The sequence below is a fragment of the Plasmodium relictum genome, assembly GCF_900005765.1.
Source record: "Plasmodium relictum strain SGS1 genome assembly, chromosome: 9".
NCBI classification, from domain to species: Eukaryota; Apicomplexa; class Aconoidasida; order Haemosporida; family Plasmodiidae; genus Plasmodium; species Plasmodium relictum.
This window is the reverse complement of record NC_041687.1, coordinates 270,445-291,109: the sequence shown is the minus strand read 5'-3', so window position 1 is coordinate 291,109 and position 20,665 is coordinate 270,445. Positions and strand designations below refer to the sequence as shown.

The 20,665-nt window shown below is 19.1% G+C and overlaps 7 protein-coding genes across 7 annotated transcripts; 3 read left to right on the top strand and 4 right to left on the bottom strand.

Moving 5' to 3' along the window:
• Window positions 1–168: 168 nt before the first annotated feature.
• On the bottom strand, window positions 169–1,782 carry PRELSG_0908000 (tRNA m5C-methyltransferase, putative; the record flags this gene model as incomplete). The annotated part of the gene is made up of 1 exon (XM_028676503.1): window positions 169–1,782. The coding sequence occupies one exon, from the start codon at window positions 1,780–1,782 to the stop codon at window positions 169–171; it is 1,614 nt and encodes a 537-aa protein (XP_028532985.1).
• An 851-nt stretch (window positions 1,783–2,633) lies between these two features.
• On the top strand, window positions 2,634–4,154 carry PRELSG_0907900 (ES2 protein, putative; the record flags this gene model as incomplete). The annotated part of the gene is made up of 1 exon (XM_028676502.1): window positions 2,634–4,154. The coding sequence occupies one exon, from the start codon at window positions 2,634–2,636 to the stop codon at window positions 4,152–4,154; it is 1,521 nt and encodes a 506-aa protein (XP_028532984.1).
• A 587-nt stretch (window positions 4,155–4,741) lies between these two features.
• On the top strand, window positions 4,742–5,939 carry PRELSG_0907800 (conserved Plasmodium protein, unknown function; the record flags this gene model as incomplete). Its single annotated transcript, XM_028676500.1, has 7 exons — window positions 4,742–4,803; window positions 4,871–4,969; window positions 5,066–5,200; window positions 5,313–5,391; window positions 5,474–5,533; window positions 5,678–5,803; window positions 5,895–5,939. 7 exons carry the CDS (start codon window positions 4,742–4,744, stop codon window positions 5,937–5,939), a joined length of 606 nt encoding a protein of 201 aa, XP_028532983.1.
• Window positions 5,940–5,989: 50 nt separating this feature from the next.
• Window positions 5,990–7,817, bottom strand: ALP1 (actin-like protein, putative; the record flags this gene model as incomplete). Its single annotated transcript, XM_028676499.1, has 4 exons — window positions 5,990–6,010; window positions 6,385–6,528; window positions 6,705–7,639; window positions 7,781–7,817. 4 exons carry the CDS (start codon window positions 7,815–7,817, stop codon window positions 5,990–5,992), a joined length of 1,137 nt encoding a protein of 378 aa, XP_028532982.1.
• A 1,144-nt stretch (window positions 7,818–8,961) lies between these two features.
• PRELSG_0907600 (mitochondrial ribosomal protein L11 precursor, putative) lies at window positions 8,962–10,120 on the top strand (the record flags this gene model as incomplete). Its single annotated transcript, XM_028676498.1, has 5 exons — window positions 8,962–9,049; window positions 9,193–9,292; window positions 9,498–9,609; window positions 9,798–9,879; window positions 9,975–10,120. The coding sequence occupies 5 exons, from the start codon at window positions 8,962–8,964 to the stop codon at window positions 10,118–10,120; spliced, it is 528 nt and encodes a 175-aa protein (XP_028532981.1).
• Window positions 10,121–10,655: 535 nt separating this feature from the next.
• On the bottom strand, window positions 10,656–13,652 carry VPS35 (vacuolar protein sorting-associated protein 35, putative; the record flags this gene model as incomplete). The annotated part of the gene is made up of 2 exons (XM_028676497.1): window positions 10,656–13,316; window positions 13,548–13,652. 2 exons carry the CDS (start codon window positions 13,650–13,652, stop codon window positions 10,656–10,658), a joined length of 2,766 nt encoding a protein of 921 aa, XP_028532980.1.
• A 2,310-nt stretch (window positions 13,653–15,962) lies between these two features.
• PRELSG_0907400 (asparagine-rich antigen, putative) lies at window positions 15,963–20,322 on the bottom strand (the record flags this gene model as incomplete). Its single annotated transcript, XM_028676496.1, has 2 exons — window positions 15,963–19,495; window positions 20,205–20,322. The coding sequence occupies 2 exons, from the start codon at window positions 20,320–20,322 to the stop codon at window positions 15,963–15,965; spliced, it is 3,651 nt and encodes a 1,216-aa protein (XP_028532979.1).
• Between the last annotated feature and the right edge of the window lie 343 nt (window positions 20,323–20,665).

The following is a 20,665-nucleotide window of genomic DNA, read 5'->3' as shown; positions in this document are numbered from 1 at the left end:
TATAAATATATATATATATATATATATATATATATATATATATATATATATATATATATATATGATAATTCATTTTTTAATATTACCGTAAAATTTTAAAACTAAATTTATTAAATAAAAACATAATAAATAATAAAAAAAAATAAAAAGTTTATTTTAGTAGTGATTTTAAATTTTTTGAATTTTACAAATATACAAAATACCAAATGGGGACTTATCAGGTAAAGAAATATAACCATATTTTGTCTTCTCAAAAAATTTTAAAAATTTACTTTTTTCTTTAAATTCATTAAATTTATTATTGTAAAATGTGCTATTATTGTGATCATTAGAATTTTGATAATTAAAATTACTATCATCAGAGTTACAATTATTAGAAACACTACTTTTAAGATTATTTTTATCATTATCCTCTTTACTGTTATATATATTTTCAGATTTAAGATCATTTGTTTTATCAGAAATATTTTCTGTTACATAATTTTTCATATTATTATTTCTTTGAAGACTATACAAAATTTTTTTATATTGTCTTTGAAATTCTTCTTCAATGAAATCAATAATTTTAACTTGATTTCCAAATTTTTTTAATAATTTTTCAATAACATAATCATTTTCATAGTGTGATAATGCACATGTAGAATAAATTATAAAACCATTTAAATGAAGTAAATGAAAAGAGTTATACAATAATTTAATTTGGACATTAGAATTATTTTTAATAATATTAAAAGACCACTTTTTTATATCATTAGTATTTTTTTTTAATAAATACCCATCAGAAGAGCAAGGAACATCTAACAAAATTTTATGAAATTTAGGAAATCTCATGAAAGAATTTAAATTTAAACCATTATAATTAGTTATATGTATATTATTAGAATTAGTTAAATCATTTGGTAAGTATTTATTTAATACTTGTTTTAATCTATCATATCGAACTTTATTATATTCATTAATAACTAATAACCCTTCTCTATTCATTTTATAATAATTAACCATATTTAAACAACAATTTATTTCAATATCTTTATCATTTATATTAATATTATTAATTCTATTTAATGGAGATGAGCCATAGCCAAATAATTTATTTGCTATAACTAATGACTTGCCACCAGGAGAAGCACACATATCTAACACACATTCATTTTTTTTTATATTCATGAAGTAAGCTGATATAACCGAGCAAGGATTTAAATAATACATTATTTTATTGATATTTTCAATGCTTCCATCATAATTCATAATATCATTTATATTTAATAATTCTGATTTTTGTATAATTATTTTTTTATAATAATTTTTGGCATTTTCTGAATTATTCTCTAGATATTCATTTGTATTTTCATTTAAATTATTTTTCATATTTCCTTTTATACATTTAGACTTATTTAAATCATCTTGTATTTCCTCAGAATTGCTTACACATAAATTTATTCCATTATTAACTAAAATGTTTTCATCAACTTTTTCAATTTCGTCATTTTTCTTGCTTTTCTCGTTTTTGTCTATTTCATTAAAAACTTTTTCATTTTCAAGAAAAAAAAAATTACTATATTTTTTGTCAATATATAAGCCATCGAAACAAGTTCTTACCTTATTATTTTTTATCAAAAATAATAAAACTTTGGTTATATTAATAAAATCAATTTTTATAAAATCTGTTATAAATGCACCCTGAACATTTTTTTCTTCTAATTTTTTAAATATTATATCAGCTCTATCTCCATATTCTTTTTTCAGATTTAAAAAATAACCTACTTTTCCATTACATTTCATTTTTTTAATCTTCTCCACAAAAAAAAAAAAAACAAATAACGAAAATAGTATTTAAAATAATACTGAAGAAATGATATCAAAAAACATTTTCTTCAAATATTAAATCTTCAACACTTTTATTTTATATTTTAATTTCAAAATTTTCTTGTATTATTAAAGCAAAATTTTTAAATTTTAATACTTAAAAGTACTTATAATTGTTCACATTTAAAAGAAGAAATTTAAAAAAAATGAGGAAATAATAAAAATCTACATGAATTAAAAATATTAGTTAAAAGGAATTTATACAGCACTTCTTGATTTATTCACTAATTTTTTTGCGAGAGAAAAAAAAAAAAAATATTTTTGGAAGTTAAAATATGAAATTTTATCTATAAATTAAAATGAAGAAATAATAAATTGGAATTAATACTTTAATCAAGATAAAAAAAAGTATATAATGAATTATTTTATTTTTTTTCTTGTGTTTTTTAATTAAGGTTTATTTAAATTACAAAAAAAGTTATATACTTTTTATGAAAGTTTATATATAAGATAAATGAATTAAGTAGATATATATATATATTTTTAAATAATTAAATGAATTGTGTTGAAACAATTTTTACTAATGAAATTAAATAATGAAGAGGTGAGAAAAAATAAAAAACTGATGTAATAGAGAAGTTTTTATTTTTCAAAAAATTAAAAAAAAAAAAAATTTTATTAAAGAATTAGTAAAATAACAGTTACAATTCAGAAATTTTAAATATAAATTTAAGTATATATATTATAATTAATATGTAACTCTTTAAGTAAAAATATATATATATATTAGCATGAATGTATAAGATATTAAAATATATAAAGAAATAATGAATAATACATCGTGTATTTATTTACAAGAAGATGAAAATTATAGTGAAGAAAAAAGTTTAAATGAAAATAAAATTTTGTTAAAGGACGAAAACAAATTAAAAAAGATAAAAAAGAAAAAAAAAAAAAGAGAAAATGAGAATGAAAAAATAGTTTTATTTGAAAATAATGATATAGTTGAATATGACGCAAATTATCTTTGTACAAAAAATAATCATATAGTTTTACTTGAAGAAGATTATTTAAGTATTTTAGAACATTTAATAGAAAAAAAGTATTATCCTGATATTAAAAAATTGAAGAATGAATTAATTTCAAGAACCCAAGATAATAATGAAAACCTAATGATAATAGATGAAAATTATAATGGCGATTTAAATTATTCTTCTGATAATGTTAAAGACTTGAAAACAAATTTTGAAGAAAAAGAAAATATAACTAGTTATGATATTTTGAACCAGTGTAATAACAATAATAATTCATTACTATTATATTCAGATAAAAATGATTTTACAAATGAAAATGAAAATTACAAATTAGTTATATTACCTAATGGAAAAAAACACAGAATTAATCTGAATATGAATTTAAGAGATTTTCAAAAAAAATACACATCAGAGGATAATAAATCTTTTGAATATTTACTTAAGAAAATGAAAAATAAATGTATGGAAAAAAATCTTTATTCTATATCTAAAAGAAGTCAACATAATTTGTTAATGGAAAAAATTGAGGATTATACAAAAAAAGGAGTAAATTGTCATATATTGAATACAAATAAGTCTGAAAATGAATTATATTCTATGATGTTTTCTTCAAGTTTCAAAGTTAGTAATATTGATAATATAAAAAAAAGCAAATTAAAAATATGTTGTAGCAATACAAGATTTTCTCAAGAATATAATGAAGATATTGAAAAGCAAATAAATCAAAGTGGAGAAATAAAAGAGCTAAAATTATTAAAAAAAGAAAAAGAAAATAAAGAAGATAAAATGATAGAACAAGGAAAATTTAATTTATTAACAAGAAATAATCAATATGAATATGTAAAAACTCCTTTAATACAAGCTGGAAAGGGAATTGATAAAAGTCCGATTATAACATGGGGAAATATTATCAATACACCAAAATTAATAGAAAATGAAAATGAAAACGAAAACGAAAAAAACGAGTTTTGTGATGAATCAAATAGCTATCGCAGTAAGCAAAAAGAGAATGAAGAAGATGAAGGGAATGTCTATATAAAAAATGAATTTAATTTACAAAAAATAAATAAAAGAGAGATTATTGCAGAAAAATTACAGAATAGCTTAAAAAATATAAAATACAATAAAGAAATTTTAAAAAAAAAAAATATTAACTTCTTAATAAATAAAAATTATAGTTCTCGCATGTCTTCCACTTCATTTAAAAATTCTGTTTTATCTAGGCAAAGTCAAAAACGCTTAAGTGAATTAGCTTTAAAATCATCTTTAGTATCTCAAATTTTAAATAAAAAGAAAAAAAAAATAGATGGATAAATGAATAAAGAAACAAAATTATTTTGTATCATATATGTTTAATTTAGTAAAAATGGTAAATAAAGCTATGTATAAGATTTATTAAATACATCAAACATAATTGTTTCTTCTAACATTATTTATTTTATCATTACTTTATTATTTTATTTTATTTTAATTTTTTTTTTTTTTTTTTTGTAAATTGAATTATATGTTTTTGCATATTTGTATATATTTATATTTTTGATTTTCTAACAGAAAATATTTGTGATGCAATTTTAAGACAAATACATAAATATATATATATATATATATTTATATTTATATATTTATTTATTTTTATAAGTGATAATTGTATTAATTTTAATTAAAAAATATCAAAAATATTATATATTTTACTCTTTTTTTTTATAAGTGACTTCCTCTATATATATATATATATATGTCTAATTTTTATTTTTATTTCCATTTAACTGTATTTGATTCACATATATTTATATTTATTTTTACTTTGTAAAGAAAATTTGAAATAGTTTTTTAATTTTTTTTTTTCTTTTTAAATGCTCATAATTTAATATATTTTGAAGAGATGTACGAAATAAAATACAATGGATTTTATAAAATTATTAAAATATATGAATTTATCTTATGAGTACAAAAGGCTTTTAAGGTTATAATGAAAAAATTATATCATATTTTCCTTTTTAAAATTAATGAAATGTATTAATTTTTAATAGAGAAAAAAAAGAAAATGAGAAAAAAGAAAAGTTAGCTGCTATAGTTATACAAAAATATTATAGAGGTTATAAAGAAAGAAGAATATATTTAATTTATAAGTAAACAATTTCTTTTTTTTGAATTAGGAAAAATTTTAAAGAAATTATATTATGTGTTTTATGCAATGAATATACATTCGTTTACTTTTATATTAGATATTTTTTAAAATATATTAAGAATAAAATAGAGCTATGCAGTTGTAAATATTTATTAAAAAAACTGAAGAAACAAAAATTAGAGCAGCAAATAATTTTGCATATGTCAGACAATGCTATAAAAATACAAAAAACGTAAAATACACAAAATAATAAATAAGAAAAAAAAAAAAAAAAAAAAACATATATTTATTATAAATTCACAATTATATATAACAGTAATATTTTTCTATATGAATAAGTATAGTTTTCGTGGTTTTTATTCAAGAAAATATATTCACGATTTTTTTAAGAGAAAAAGACAAATTATTGAAATTAATAATTATGTATGAAATTCAAAAAAAAAAAAAAAAATATAATAAAAGTATGAAATAAGCATCTTTTTTATTATTGTGTTAATACTTATAGGTTAATGAACAAAAAAGCAAAATGCTTTTAGAACTTGAAGAAAAAAGAAAGAATCAATTAGTATGATTAACGTTTTTTTATATTTTGCTATGTTTATCTTATATAGATATATATATTCATTACTTTTTATTCATATTTTATGTAAAACAATGAAAAAATTATGTTTGTTCTCAAAAAATAAAAAATTTTTTTACTTTTAAACAGCTGTATGAAAATAAATTAAAAGATACGAAAATGCACAAAGTTGCAAAGAATTTGCATCATTTAGTATCAACAAAAGCTCAAAGAGGAATTTATAATTTAAAAATAGAAAATATAATAAAAGAACAAGTTACAAATTATTAAAAAAAAATTAAGAAATTGAATTTCTATTTGTTTAAATATGTGCTAATAAATAATGCATCATAATTTTTTTTTATAGCAAGAAAAAATTAAAAAAAAAGATAAAAAATATACTAAAAAATAGAAGCATATATCCATAAAAAATAACAAAATAATATAGGATAAAGTTCTGGGTTAGGTAAGTTTTAGAGTTGCCTATAGTTGAAAAAAAAAAAAAAAATTATAATAGATATAAACATGAAAAGTGAAATATCACGAAAAAATCAAAGAAATTAAAGACATATAATATGTTGAAAAGACATAAAAAAGTTCTTGGAAAAATATTTATATAAATTTTTTAAAAATAGTATAAAATATATATATATATAAAGAAATTATAATAAATAATAGGTTTTAACATATATATAACAATTCAAAAAATAGAGATATTATGTTAAAATGATACAAGAAATGTGTATTAGATATATAAATAATATTTAATATATATACCACATGAATAGTATATGATGACATATTTAATTATTTTAAGTTTGCATTTTTATTTTATTTTATTTTTTTTTGTTTCTTACCTTTATTAAAAATATGTTATCTCCTATTTCATTATATTCATCTTTAGAAATCCATAAACCCTGTTGAGCTTCTCTTAATTCTGGTTGCGAAAATATTCTTGAACCGCACCAAGCCATAACAGCTCTTTTTTCATGTGCATAAACCTTATTTTATAAAAAAATAAAAATATATATTTATATTAAATATATTTAAAAATATATATTTTTCTTTTTTTTTTTTAAACAAACAATATCCATATATATATATATATGTGGAAAAGCATAAATAGTACAATATGAAATGTGTTAAAACTGCTTATCTTGTTTTTTTTTAAAATTACTTTTACAGAAGATCTTGCATTTGCTGGAGAATTATTTTTTACTTCTGTTTCGATTCTTTCTACTAAATTAGGAAATAAAGTAGATCCACCTGAAAGTACTATACAATTAGATAAGCTTTTCCTATTTTCAATAGGGCATGCTAAAATAGATTTCCAAATAATATCAACGATACTTAAACTATCTCTATGACACAACTGAGGATTAAACAAAGCTTCAGGAACATAAAAACGTTCATGAGATATTTCAATGGTATTATAACCATCTCTTAAAACATCACCATCTGGTAAAGTATATGTGACTGATAAGTCATCTCTTAGTTGATCTTGTGATGGATTTAATGAACAAAAGCATAAATTTTCTTTAATTGATTTAACATATTCAAAATTTTTTCTTGTTGTCATGCTATATCCAATATCACATATTAATTTTTGTAAAAACATACTTAATTCTTCTCCACCAAAATCTGAACGTATAACTGAATTTTTTTCGATATATCCATCAAATATTGGTAAGCACTGAGTAACACCTTCTCCTATATCTAAAACTAAACCAGTTGTTACCCCCGCGGCATATATAGACATTAAACCTGACACAGAAATGTTCAAATTTAAAAAATCAAAATACTCAAAAAAAATTTCTCCCATTTTTGTTCTATGAGAAGTGGAGCATAAAGGAGGCTCTGTTAATAAAATGTCTTTTGCGTTTTTATTTTTGTCAACACAACTTAATGTATAATCCCAAATTGTTTGTGCCATATCCCAATTACTAATATGCCCATGATCAATTGGACGATAAATAGACAATTCTGATTCATGATAAATTGCATCGTCTCCAACAAATGTTTCGGAATTTTCATTGTGTCGGAAATTCCCAACTATTGTTGGAAATATTATAGAAGGTTCTTCATAAACATTTAATCCAGCTTTTATATAACCTATATCAAATTTTAAAAAAAAAAGAAAAAATAATTAAATTTTTCTATAAACATTAAGGTATATTTTACTCTTTTTTTTTTTCTTTTTCTTTTTTGATTATATGAACATATCGTTTCAATTTGGTTATTATTTATATTCACCTGAACCGTTGTCAATTATAATTGTTTGATTATCCATCTATCTGTGCATGTACTATATGGTTATATATAATTAAAATGTAAATAAAGATGTGACTAATAATTTAATTTTTATTTTATGTAAATTCACATAATTATATATTTTAGAAAACAAAAAAAAAAAAAATTATGGAAAATGAAAAAATAAGAAAAACAAAAAGTTAAACAACTGTTAACTGGAAAATTAAAAAAAATAAATAAAATAAAATATAAATAAAATAAAAAAAAAAAAATTGAGATATTTTTAACTTTTTAATAGAGAAAAATATAAATGCAGACAAGTATAGATTTGTGTTTGTAAATGCAACTACTCAAAAATTATAAAATTTAAGAGATATAAGTTAAAATTCATATTATATATATTAATAAAAAAAAGAAAAAAAAAGAAAAAAAAAAAAAAAAAAATCGCACTTTAATTTTAAAATACATACAAAAATGTATTTAAAATTATCAAAATGTATATTTTTTCTTTTTAATAACATCTTTTACACACAAAATAATGGAAACGATAAAAAATTTTATTCTTTCAAAGTCTTGTAATTAAAAAATTATAGTTTAAAAATTCTCTCTTTTATTTAAAATATGTTTATAAATAAAATTTACTATAAATTTAAAAAAAAATAAAATAAAATAAGTAAATAAATAAGAGATTCGAATAATATACTATTTTTAAAATATTCAAACACGAAAAATTATAAAAAAAAGAAAAAATATATTAAAATAAAAAAAAGAAAAAACTTTGTAATACAATAATGAAAATTTTATATAGATGTAATGATAAAGGAATTGTAAATTAAAAAAAAGAATAAAAACTTAATTATAAAATATATATATATGGATAAATTATAACATTATTTGAAAATATATATATATTAAATTATGCATACAGTTAATTACATATATTTAAAAATTAAAGAAAAAGAGAATTTTGACAACTTCGAAGGAATTAAACTTCATTTAAATATAATATAGAAATGTTGAAAAATAAGATAAAATAAAAAAGATTTAATTGGTAAATTCTTAAGTATACAATAAAAAATATTGAAATATTAAGAGCTGTATATTAATGTAAATTAAATTATACAAATAATATATATATTATTATTATTATTATTGGTTTTTTTTTTTTTAAATTTAGGAAAAAAATGTCTAGAATAGGAAGATTTAATTTAGTTGTTTTAGCTGGTTCTGCAAAACCAAGTCCAAGTATTGGCCAAACGCTTGGACCTTTAGGTTAATACATATTAGCAAAAGTATACATATATTTTTACATAATAACAAATATATGCTTAATAAGTTTACTATAAATACATATTATAATAAAAAAAAAAAAAAATTTTGATATATTTCATTCTTTATAATATGAAAAATAATAGGTATAAATATGATGACGTTTTTTAAAGAATTCAATGAGAGAACAAAAAATATATCAAAGAATGTTCCAATTCAAGTTACATTGGAGCCTTTAAATGATAGGTTTAATAACTACAAAATATCCCTCAATTTTACATTATAATATTTAATATCTTAATATAAAATAAAAAAAAAAAATTGTTGGCAACACTAAATTTCGTCAATTTTTTTTTAAGAAAATTATATAATTTATTCAATTTAGAAGTAACTGAAAAGATAATTTATCTTTTTTCAATTTTTTTTTTTTAAAATATTTTAGAACATACAGATTTTACTTAAGAACACCCACTGTTGTTTGGTTCATAAGAAGATGTGCTAGAGTTCCCATGTTCAGTTCAACACCAAAGCATCATACTGTTGGTTCTATTACTCTAGCTGAAGTAATTTTTATTTCTATATAGTTATTTGATTATTTCATATATTTAACTTCATTATTTAATTAAAATTTTATGCCTTATATTTTAAACATCTTTTTAAAATATTTTTTTTTTTTTTTTTCATTTACTCATTTTCAGTTAAACTTCAAATATAATATTATAATTTATTTCATTAATTTTTAAATAAGTAGGTTTTTCATATTGCAAAATGTAAACGTATGGATCCCCCGCTGATAAATTTATCATTAAAAAGTATATGCAAATATATTATTGGTATGAATAATAAAGAAAATAAATAATTTAAAGTTGCATACATTATGAATTTTTATTTTTAATATAATTTGAATTTATCATTTTTTTTCATTAAGGAACATGTAACAGTATGGGCATAAAAGTGTGTAGGGAATTGGATGATGAAAGTAAAAAAAAATATTTTGTAGACATTAATAAATTAGATAATATAAAAAAAGATATTAGAAATAGGAATAAACAACAAAAAAGATCTAAAAAATAAAATATTAATTTTAATCATTTTAAAATTTTTTGTTTTTAAAAAATCTCTATCTTTAAATAATAATTGTTAAAAATGCATCAAAATTTATAAAGAAAAAAGAAATATAAATAAAATTCATATATGATGATAATGAAATTAATATAAAATAGAAAAAAAAAAAGTATATAAAAATAATGTTAATATTTTTAGTTTTTAATCATGAATCATAAATTTTTAGTACAACAACAAAAAAAAAAGAAAAAAAAACTTTCTAAATTCTCATTTTAAATTAATTATTTAATATTTTCAAAATATAGTTTTTATAGATACTATTAATTAGGAAATACATATACATAAATATATGTATATATATATTTATTGAATTTTCTATGTAAATATTATATTTACTTGAAACATTTGTTACATAATGAGTTCTTAGTTATTTATTCTATTTCTTATTATATATAACCATTTTGGATTCATATGTTTGAATTTGTTTTTATTAAATTATATTTACATATTAATATATATATATATATATATTTTTACTTTATTTTCATAATAAAATCGATGTATCTACATTTATTTTATGAAATAAATTCGAATTCTTTTTTTTTTCATATATATACTTAACAATTTGCTTATATTCCTGTTTAAATATGTTATCACTGTTTGTTTGATTATAATAATCATGGCACACGCTAATTAAGTAATGCAAACTGTCTTCTGTAATTTCAATATTTTCTGCTTCATAATAATACACATATTTCTGTAGCATATATACAAAAAGAAATATATTATCACTATTTGATTGCATAGCTATATCAGCATTTTTTATACTTTTTTGTAAGCAGTCAAAAACTTTACTACTATTTCTATATTTTTTATTTTCCCAATATAAATGAGAACATTGTAAAACCCCAATACACTGATCTTTTTTTTTTAATAATTTGCTTGCATGTTGTGTCAGTTTTAATGCAATATTTTCATAATTTTCATTTTCAAGCAATGTAATATGTGAGCACATTATTCCAACAGCCCATATAATGCAATCGAATTGTTGTGATGATATATTTATATCTTCTTCATATATTATTAAAGGCTGAGTAATAAATTCATAACAAATTGCTTCTAAGTTGTCAAAAGATATATACTGATATGCTTGTAAGAAATTATTATAATTATTTACTACAACAGCACTATATAAAAATAATTTGAAAGCTAAAAGAGGAATTTTACTAGATACCGACAAAAGGTTGGTATGAATAAATTTAAAAATATTTTTAACATACATGTTATATTGATTTACTCTTTTTTCATCCAGGATATCATTTTGGCTATCTATACTGAAATGATTAGAAATTTTATCGTTTTTGTCTTCAACTAAATCATCATAATTATCTTCCTTTTTTTCTGATTGATTAGTTACTAAATTTGTTATTGTTGTAACTAAATTCAACATACTGAAAATTATTGTTGGTAATAAATGGATAAGATAACTACTATCTGCAATATATTTATAAAATAGCATATATATATTATACTTTTGTTCAATATTGTTAGTATTAGTTATGATATGAAAAAATTTACATAATTTCTCAGATGTATATGTTGAACTGTTTTCTAAATTAAATACATCATCTTTTTTTTCTTTCTCATGAAATATGTAAGAGATATATTTTAGGATTTCTTCTACATCTTCATATACTATAGATTTATTTTTGCATTCTATTATGGCATCTATTATATCTAAGCTTAACTTTTTTTTATGTCTTTCATTAACACTACTTAATAATTTTTGCATATCTTTACTATTTAAAGCACTTAAACCTAAATAACTAAAAGGAAGTACAATAATACTAATTACTTGTTCGCATATTAAATCATTGTCTAAACTTACATTTGAAACAATTGTATATGGCAATACAAATAATTTACTAATGCTTATATTGTCGTAAATACGAATACACAAAAATATGAATTCATAAATAACTTGTAGCATTTTTACTATATTCTGTACATACTCTTCACTATTTATAATACCAACATCATCATTTGTATTATATTTTATTTCATTATTGTTATTATTTATGATATTATTTAAATCACTATTTAAATTGTTAAAATTATCATTTATATTATTAGAATCATTGTTATTTTGTACAATATCATTATTATCAGAGTTTTTCAAATTTTCCATATTCCCATTGTTTAATTTGCATTTTTTGGAATTTTCATAGATTGAGTTGAACTTAGTTTTTGTGCAAGTTTCCAAAGTCTTATTTACATATAAAACTAGATTATCATAAAATAAATTAAAAATATCAATATTTTTTGGTAATTCGTATTTATTTGATTCAATAAAGGATCTTAATCTTTTTAATAATGTTATAAGTATGCTTTTAAAATCCAAAGAGCTATTTATTTTTAAAACAGCATTTAATAAAGTTTCTAAACTATATATATGACATTCATCACTAAATACTTGAACAATTGATTCAAAAATATATTGTTGTATTAAAGAATCATTTATATTAGATAAATACAATAGTAATTTTGGTAAACATTTTTCAATATAGTATTGTGTTGTCATACCTTCTAACTGTGACATTCTTACTAAAATAGAACCAACCAACATTTTTACGTCCATTTTTTCTTTTAAAACTTTTATTCTATTATTAACTACTTTATCATCTTGTAAAGTTGGTATCTTTATAGTTTGATCATTCATACGACTCCATAGTTTTAAGCTTTCATAAAAATTTGTTAATAAAAATTCAAAAGCATCATCAATATTCCCCCCACCTGCTTCTTCATATTCGCTCCCTGTATCTGGTATTCTATCTTTACACATTTGTATTAAAAAATATCTCAAAAATAGACCTCTTAATGGGTGTTGAATACCTTTGCATAGTTCAGTCATGTCTTTTAATATGTATTTTGCTTTAATATCTTTATTCTTTATATAATTTCTACCAACAATTATTAATAAATATAAACGTGGAATAATATTCCCGGCATGTTGAACACTTTCATATATATCAATAAATTTTTTTTTATGTTTCTTTTTATCACTTATAAAGTTATCTAAATGCTGCAACTCATTAAATATTATCATATATAATTCATAATAATGTTTAGGGGATAACAAAGAAGTTCTCAGTTCACACAGCATATTTGAAGCATATTTTAATGTATCCCTTAGTGATCCATTTTCCTATTTATATATAATAAAAAAAAAATAAAAAAATAAAATAAAAAAATAAAGTTTTCAATTTAAAAAAATTTTTTTTTAAAAAATTTAAAGCTTATTAATAGTTATAAATTAAAGAGGTATTATTAAAAGAATTCATATGATTGGAATAATTTTGTTTTACGTTTTTATATAATTATTTATTTATTTATTTTTTTTTTTTTTATTATTTCCTTTTTTCTCTTTATTTCTTACCAATGATTGTTTCATATAAAAACTTTGTTCTTTAACTACAAATATACATTCGTCCAATAATTTTTTTTGATCTATTGCATTATTAAAATCTTTATATGTATTCATAATTGTTGTAATAAAATTAAAAAATTGGATATAAAAAAAAAAAAAATAAATTTTATATGACCTTAAAAATCATATACAATTTTTTTCTCTTTTTTGATTTACATAAATATTCTTTTCAAACTTAAAAAATACATATTGTATCTAAACATAGATTAATTTTTTTTTTTTTTCTTTAAGATATACTATTAAGGTATTTTAATTTGAAAAAAAAAACAAAAAAAAAAAAACAAAAACACAAATATAAATATAAAAATTTAAGAAAAAAAAATACGTATATATTATAAAACATAATATAAATTTTAATTTTACATGTATGGTAAAAAAAAAAATTTTTTTTTGAAGTAAAACTTTTTTCTATTTTCTATTAAAAACTTCTTGACAATAATATTATTAAAATTTTTATTTAATAATATATATCACCATATAAGCACTAAATTTTTAAGTTAATATAAAATTGAATAAAAAAAATTTAAATGTACACATTATTTCACAAGAAAAAAAAAAAATATTTAGTGTGTAAATACTTTTCATATAGTTTGTTAAAGTTTATGCGCTTAAAAAAAATGCTTAAAATTGAATTTTAATAAATTTTATTGGCATATTATTAGTCTCTATTGTTAAATATTTAGGATAACATAAGATTGAATTGCAAGAATAAATATATACAAGTTTATATGCGCATATTACCAAAATAATTATAGGTTACAAATTTATTTTTCTTTAAAAATCTTTTTATTAATTTCTATTAAGCCATATTTTGATATATACTTCTATTGTATATTCTCTTATTTTAAATAAATCTTAAGATGAAGAATTTTTGTTTAATTAAATTTTATTGGGTTTATACATATTCATTTGTTAAATAAAAATTACAACATATTTTTATTTTTAAATGCTTTGCAATCTTATTTTTTGTTATATTAAAAAAAAATAGAATGAAAAATAAAACAAATATATATATTAAAAACAAAATATAAATATTAATGAGAAACTGAAAAAATTTTAAATGAACTATATCAAAATGCTATATAATCATAATACACTTTTCAGTAAATGCATAATGCTTTTTATAGTCTTCTATATTTTTAGTCTCTTAAAACTATTCAATATTTCATTTATTTTTTTTTTTTTATAAACTTGTTTACGCTTAATTTGATATATTGAAATATATAATTTTATATTTTTACTATTGAAAACTACTTATATTAAAAATATTTACGTTAAATTTATGAAAAGCAATATGAAAAAGTCTTTTTGTTCATGAAATTAAATATTTCATATGTTTTACATATTTTTTTATAATTCTTTTTAGAAATATTAAAAAAGGTTAAATTTTACACTGATATTTTATAATATTGTGCTTGTTTTAATTTTTTTTTTTTTCTTTTTTTACTGACAACTATATATATATGCATAAATTAAGTAAATAAATTTCCTTTAATTATAAACATGAATTAAAAAAAAAAGACCATTTAATTGCTATTACACAATAACCACTTAAATAATTTAAAAAATGTTAACATACACAATATAATAAAATATAAATTCATAAATTATATATATAACTAAAAATAAAAAGTTTATGTATAATATATTGAAATAATATATTCAAACATTTTTAAAGCAGGCTAAATTTTTATTTTTTTTTATAGTTACATTTTTTACTATTAAAAATAAATATATACTCATATGAATAAACACATATATATATATATATATATATACATAAATGTATGTATACATTTATTTATGTTTAATGGTAATGATGTATAAGTAAAAATGATAAAATCATGTTAACTGTAAAAATATATATAATAAATGTAGAAGTATAGTTTTACATTAATTCAGATTTATAACATTACATACAACAATAGAATAAAATAAAATAAAAAATAAAAATAATAATATACCAATTTCTTTTTTTTTTTTTTTTGTTTATTAACAAATAAAAAAAAAAAAATGGAGCCTATAAATAAGACATATCATTCACAAATATTTTTCTTGTGCATAAATATTTATAAATATATATAATTACATATGTGTTTATGACATATATCTTTGAATTATAATCTAAGTGTACAATAATGTATACATTTTAATTTTTTTTTTTAATAGTAATAATAAGAGAAGGCCCTTTTAACTAAATTATTTTTAATTTTGATTGATTATTCATCATTAATTCTATTTTGTTTGTCATTTTCATTGTATGTTTAGAACTATTTAATTGTTATATTACTAAAATGACAATTTTATTATTACAATATACATATATACATTTTATTTATTATAATTTTATTTTATTTTTTTTTTTTACTTATCACTTTCATCCCCTTCTCCTAAACATTCATATCTATTCTTTTTAATAGATACGTTATTAGTTTTAACAGCCGTAACTATAGCTTTTTTAGGAATTGCTTGAATTTCTGATTTTGTTTCTGTTTTTTCCTTATCATTTTGTTTTGATGAATTTTTAACATCTTTAGAATAATTACCTTTAGATGAATATTTATAATAATTGGATGGTTTATAATTATTGGAATAATTATAATTATTCATTTTAGAATGAGAATTATGATGCTTATAGCTTTTATGCCTCATGGAACTGTAATTATTTGAAAAATATTTATTATCCATTTTGTCGTAATCCATATAATTATTTCTATCATAACTATCTTTATAATTATCCTTATTGTTTTTTTCATAATTGTCTTTATAACTTAACCTATCATGGGAATTTCTATAGCTTTTATCGTATGAATCTTTGTAATTATTTTTATCATAGGAGTCTTTATGCTTTCTTTTTTCATCTGAAATGTAACTTTTATTGTCATAATTTTTTTTTTCTAATATGCTATATCTACTATTTCTTTTTCTATCGTAATTACTTCTACTACTATTATGTTTCTCATAATTTCTATGTTTTCTGTACTCATAAGAACTTCCCTTTTCTTCTCTCTTTGAATCTTCTCTTCTTTTATAATCGTCTTTTTTTATACTGCCATCTTTTCTTTCATCTTTTCTATCATCTCTTCTACTTTCATCTCTTCTGCTGTCATCTCTTCTGTCATTTCGTCTACTTTCATCTCTCCTATTATTATCTCTTCTGCTACTTTCTCTTCTGCTTTCATCTCTTCTTTCATCTCTTCTACTATCGTCTTTTCTATCAGATCTTCTATCATATCGTCTACTATATCTGTCTCTTCTTCTGCTTTCATCTCTTCTCCTACTGCTGTCTCTTCTACGACTACTTCCTCTACTTACTTTATTTGAATGAGAACGACTTCTTCTAGAACTATAATGAGAACCTTTTTCATTTTTTTCACTACTTTCTTTCTGTTCTACTAACAAATGAGTTCTTGCTTCCCATATATTTTCTCCCTTCTTTAAATTAGGTTTAACTAAAATGTCTATCTTTTGACTTTTATTTGTTATTTGTGCATTTCCATTTTGTGAAGTTTGGTTATCCGCATTATTATCATTTGTATTATTTCCTGTTTGTTCATTTTCATCTACGTTTTTCTTTTTTATTTTTTTTTTAGTTTTTACATGCAATAAAGTTGATTTTAAATTGGTGCTCGTTATATCTTTATTTTCTGAGCTTTCTGTTTCATATGTATAGTTATCATTACTTCTCTCTGATTCATTATTATTCTCAAATTTTTTTTCATCTAAATTTTTTTCTTCTTTTGCATTCTTTTCATTATTATCTTCAGTATCATCATTGTTATTATCATCTTTATTTGTTTTTTCTTTATTTTCTTCAGAACTATTTTCATCTTCATTTTTTTTTTCTGTTGCTATTACTTTAACTGTTTTAATAGGTGTAACTTTTTTTGCTTTGTTTGAATTATTAGCATTTTTTACATATTTTAAGGAATTGTCATATAAATTTTCGATATTGTAATTATAAGAATTATTATTATAACTTTCATTTCTTGAGTTTATATTCCTATTGATCTTATCATATATTTCATTTTTTCTTAAATTATTTTCGTTTTTTTCTTTAGAGTTTATATTTTCTTTTTTCATTTCATTATCCATATTTGGTTCTACATTGCTCTTTGTACTTCTCATATTAGAGGTAACTTCATTATTACTGCAATAATTCTGATCATTATTATAGGTATTATTACTAGATACTATATTCTTATTATTACTGCAATTATTTCCATCTTCGCGTTTGATATTTTTCATTATAATATTCTTGATATTTGCTTTGTCGTCTTTCTTGATTATACTAGAATCTTTTTGTTTACCTGAAAGATGTTCAAGATTCCTTTTTTCTATTTTTTCATTATTATTTCGAAAGTTTCCACAGCCGTCATTACAATCATTATTATGGATGTTGGTGCAACTAGTATTCTTTATATCTTGAGTCTTATCAGTTTCATTCTCTGCATTTGCACTATATAATTTATTTTCGTATATATGATTATGAATAACAGTTAAATTTATATTTTTTTTATTTACTTCTGTGTTAGCATTTTTTACGTTATTGTAATTTGCATTCATATTATTATCGGTGTTTTTAAAATTTTTATTAATATTCATCTTATTCGCACTTATATCACTCACATTATTATTTGGATTATTATTGCTAATATTGTTTACGTTTTTATTTGTAGGTGTATTATTATCTGCACTGTTAAGGTTCTTTTTGATATTAATATTAGAGTTATTTTTATTCATCATAAAAATTTTTTTAGTAGAATTATTCTTAACATTATTTTGGTAATTATTATAATTAAAGCTTCTACTTGTGTTTAGACCCTTTTTATAACTAAATACATTTTTATTAACACCATTTAGATTTTTGTTATCTTTGTTGAAATCGTTCATGTTACTCATTTTTTTTTGTTTTTCATTGACTTCCTGATTTTTTTTTTCATTTTCTTCTTGTTCTACTTTTTTTTCATTTTCTTCTGAACTGTTTTCTTTTTCCTTTTCCTTAGCTAAACTTTCATTTAATATTTTATCTGGGTCAGTATCAACTGGTTTCGCTTCACCAAAAATACTAGGATTAATAACATAACTTTTTTGATCTAATGGTACAGTTCTTTTTTTCAAAATTAATTTTTTCCTTTGTTCTGCTCCATTTGCCGTTGTAGAAGAATTTGCAACAGTATTCTCAGAAATAGGATTTTTATTTATATGATTATTATTATTTTGAAAATTAACATTTTTAAAATTGAAATTTGAATTAGAATTCATCTTATCATTTAAAACATGAGGATTATTATTTTGTTGATTCATATGCATATTACCACCCTGTTGATTATTTACATAATTCATTTTCATATTATAATTATAATTTTGATTCATGTTATTCATAGCATTATTTTTTATATCCATTTTAATATTTTTATTATTATCATTGTAATAAACATTATTCATATTAAACATATTATTAATGTTATTATTACTATTATTGTTATTATTGCTACTGTTATTATTATAAGTATTCGTAATATTATTCATATTATTATTTCCTGGTCGAACATTTGAAAAATTATTATTTCTGCTAACTATTTTTTTAAATTTATTTTGTTTCTGATTCATATGAAAATTTTTCATTTTATCTTTGTTGATTATTACTGATATAGTACCATGTTCATATGAATTATTTCCTGAATAAATCATTTTTCCATTTAATTCTAATGATCTGCTCATATCTTCTGGGTTATCGAATTCTACATACGCTGCTGCAGTTTTACCTTTTTTGTTCAATATATTAATTCTCTTTATACGATAACCTTCAAACATTTTATAAATTTCCTCCTTTGTTATATCAATGTGCAAATTGCGAATATATATTTCGTAGCAGATACTATAATTATTAACATCTAAAAAAAATACGATACAAAAATAAGCATATAGATACATTTAAAAATGCAAAATATCTAATATATAAAAAAAGCAAAAAATATATTTCCATTTAAATACAAAAATAAATTAAATATTACGATGAAAATTATAAAAAAAAAGGGAAAAAAATAAAAATTATAAAAGAACCTTATATATAAAATTATAAATTTACTAAAATAATAATGAATTAATAAATATTTTTTTTAAAAAAATGATGATATTTAAATATATAATATATGATAGCTAATATAATATATATAAAGAGAAACAAAGGAAGGTTGTATCATTTTTAAAAATCATAATAATAATATCTATTCTAATAAATACAACATAAATAATAAAAAATAAAAAGGTTACATAAATATGTATATTAAATATAATAACAAAAAACTAATGATAATTTAAATTGTAAGTGTAATGAGAATCATTTTTAATTAAAATAAATAATACCATTTTTTGTAGGCATAAAATAGTTCTGCTTAATATTACTATTAGTATTATTGTTACTGTTATTAATATTACCCTCAACCGTTTTCTCTTTCATATCATTTTTATCATTATATGTATCAACTAAAAAGAAAAAGAAAAAAAAAAAGGAATGTTATACATATATTTAAATATTTAAAGAAAAAAACATTAAAATAATTTAAAATAAGAGCAAATATAAATATATATATATGTTAATACCTAAAGGGGCATCACAATCTTCGCACATATCTGCCCAACGATTACTACTCTTGTTCTCTTCACCTTCTAATTTACTTGTTTCAGTATCCATTTTATTATCATTATTAATAGAGCTCATTTTTTCTTATTTTAATTTTTAAAATAATTTCTTTTCTTTTTTTGTTTTTCTTATTTTCTTATCTTTTAATTTTTATAACAATAATCAATTGTTACAATTATTTTATAATGAAAAATTTTAGTATTTCTTTTAAAAAAATTAATACTTTTTAAAAATATTATCTAACATGTACATTTATTATTTACAATAAAATTATATAATGTAAATATTATAATTTCCAAATATATTATATATATATATATTTTTTTTTATATTTTTTTAATTTTTATTTCTTCAAAACTAAGCAAAAAGAGTTTTTTTTTTAATTTTTTTTTAATTTTTTTTAAAATAATTTAAATTACAA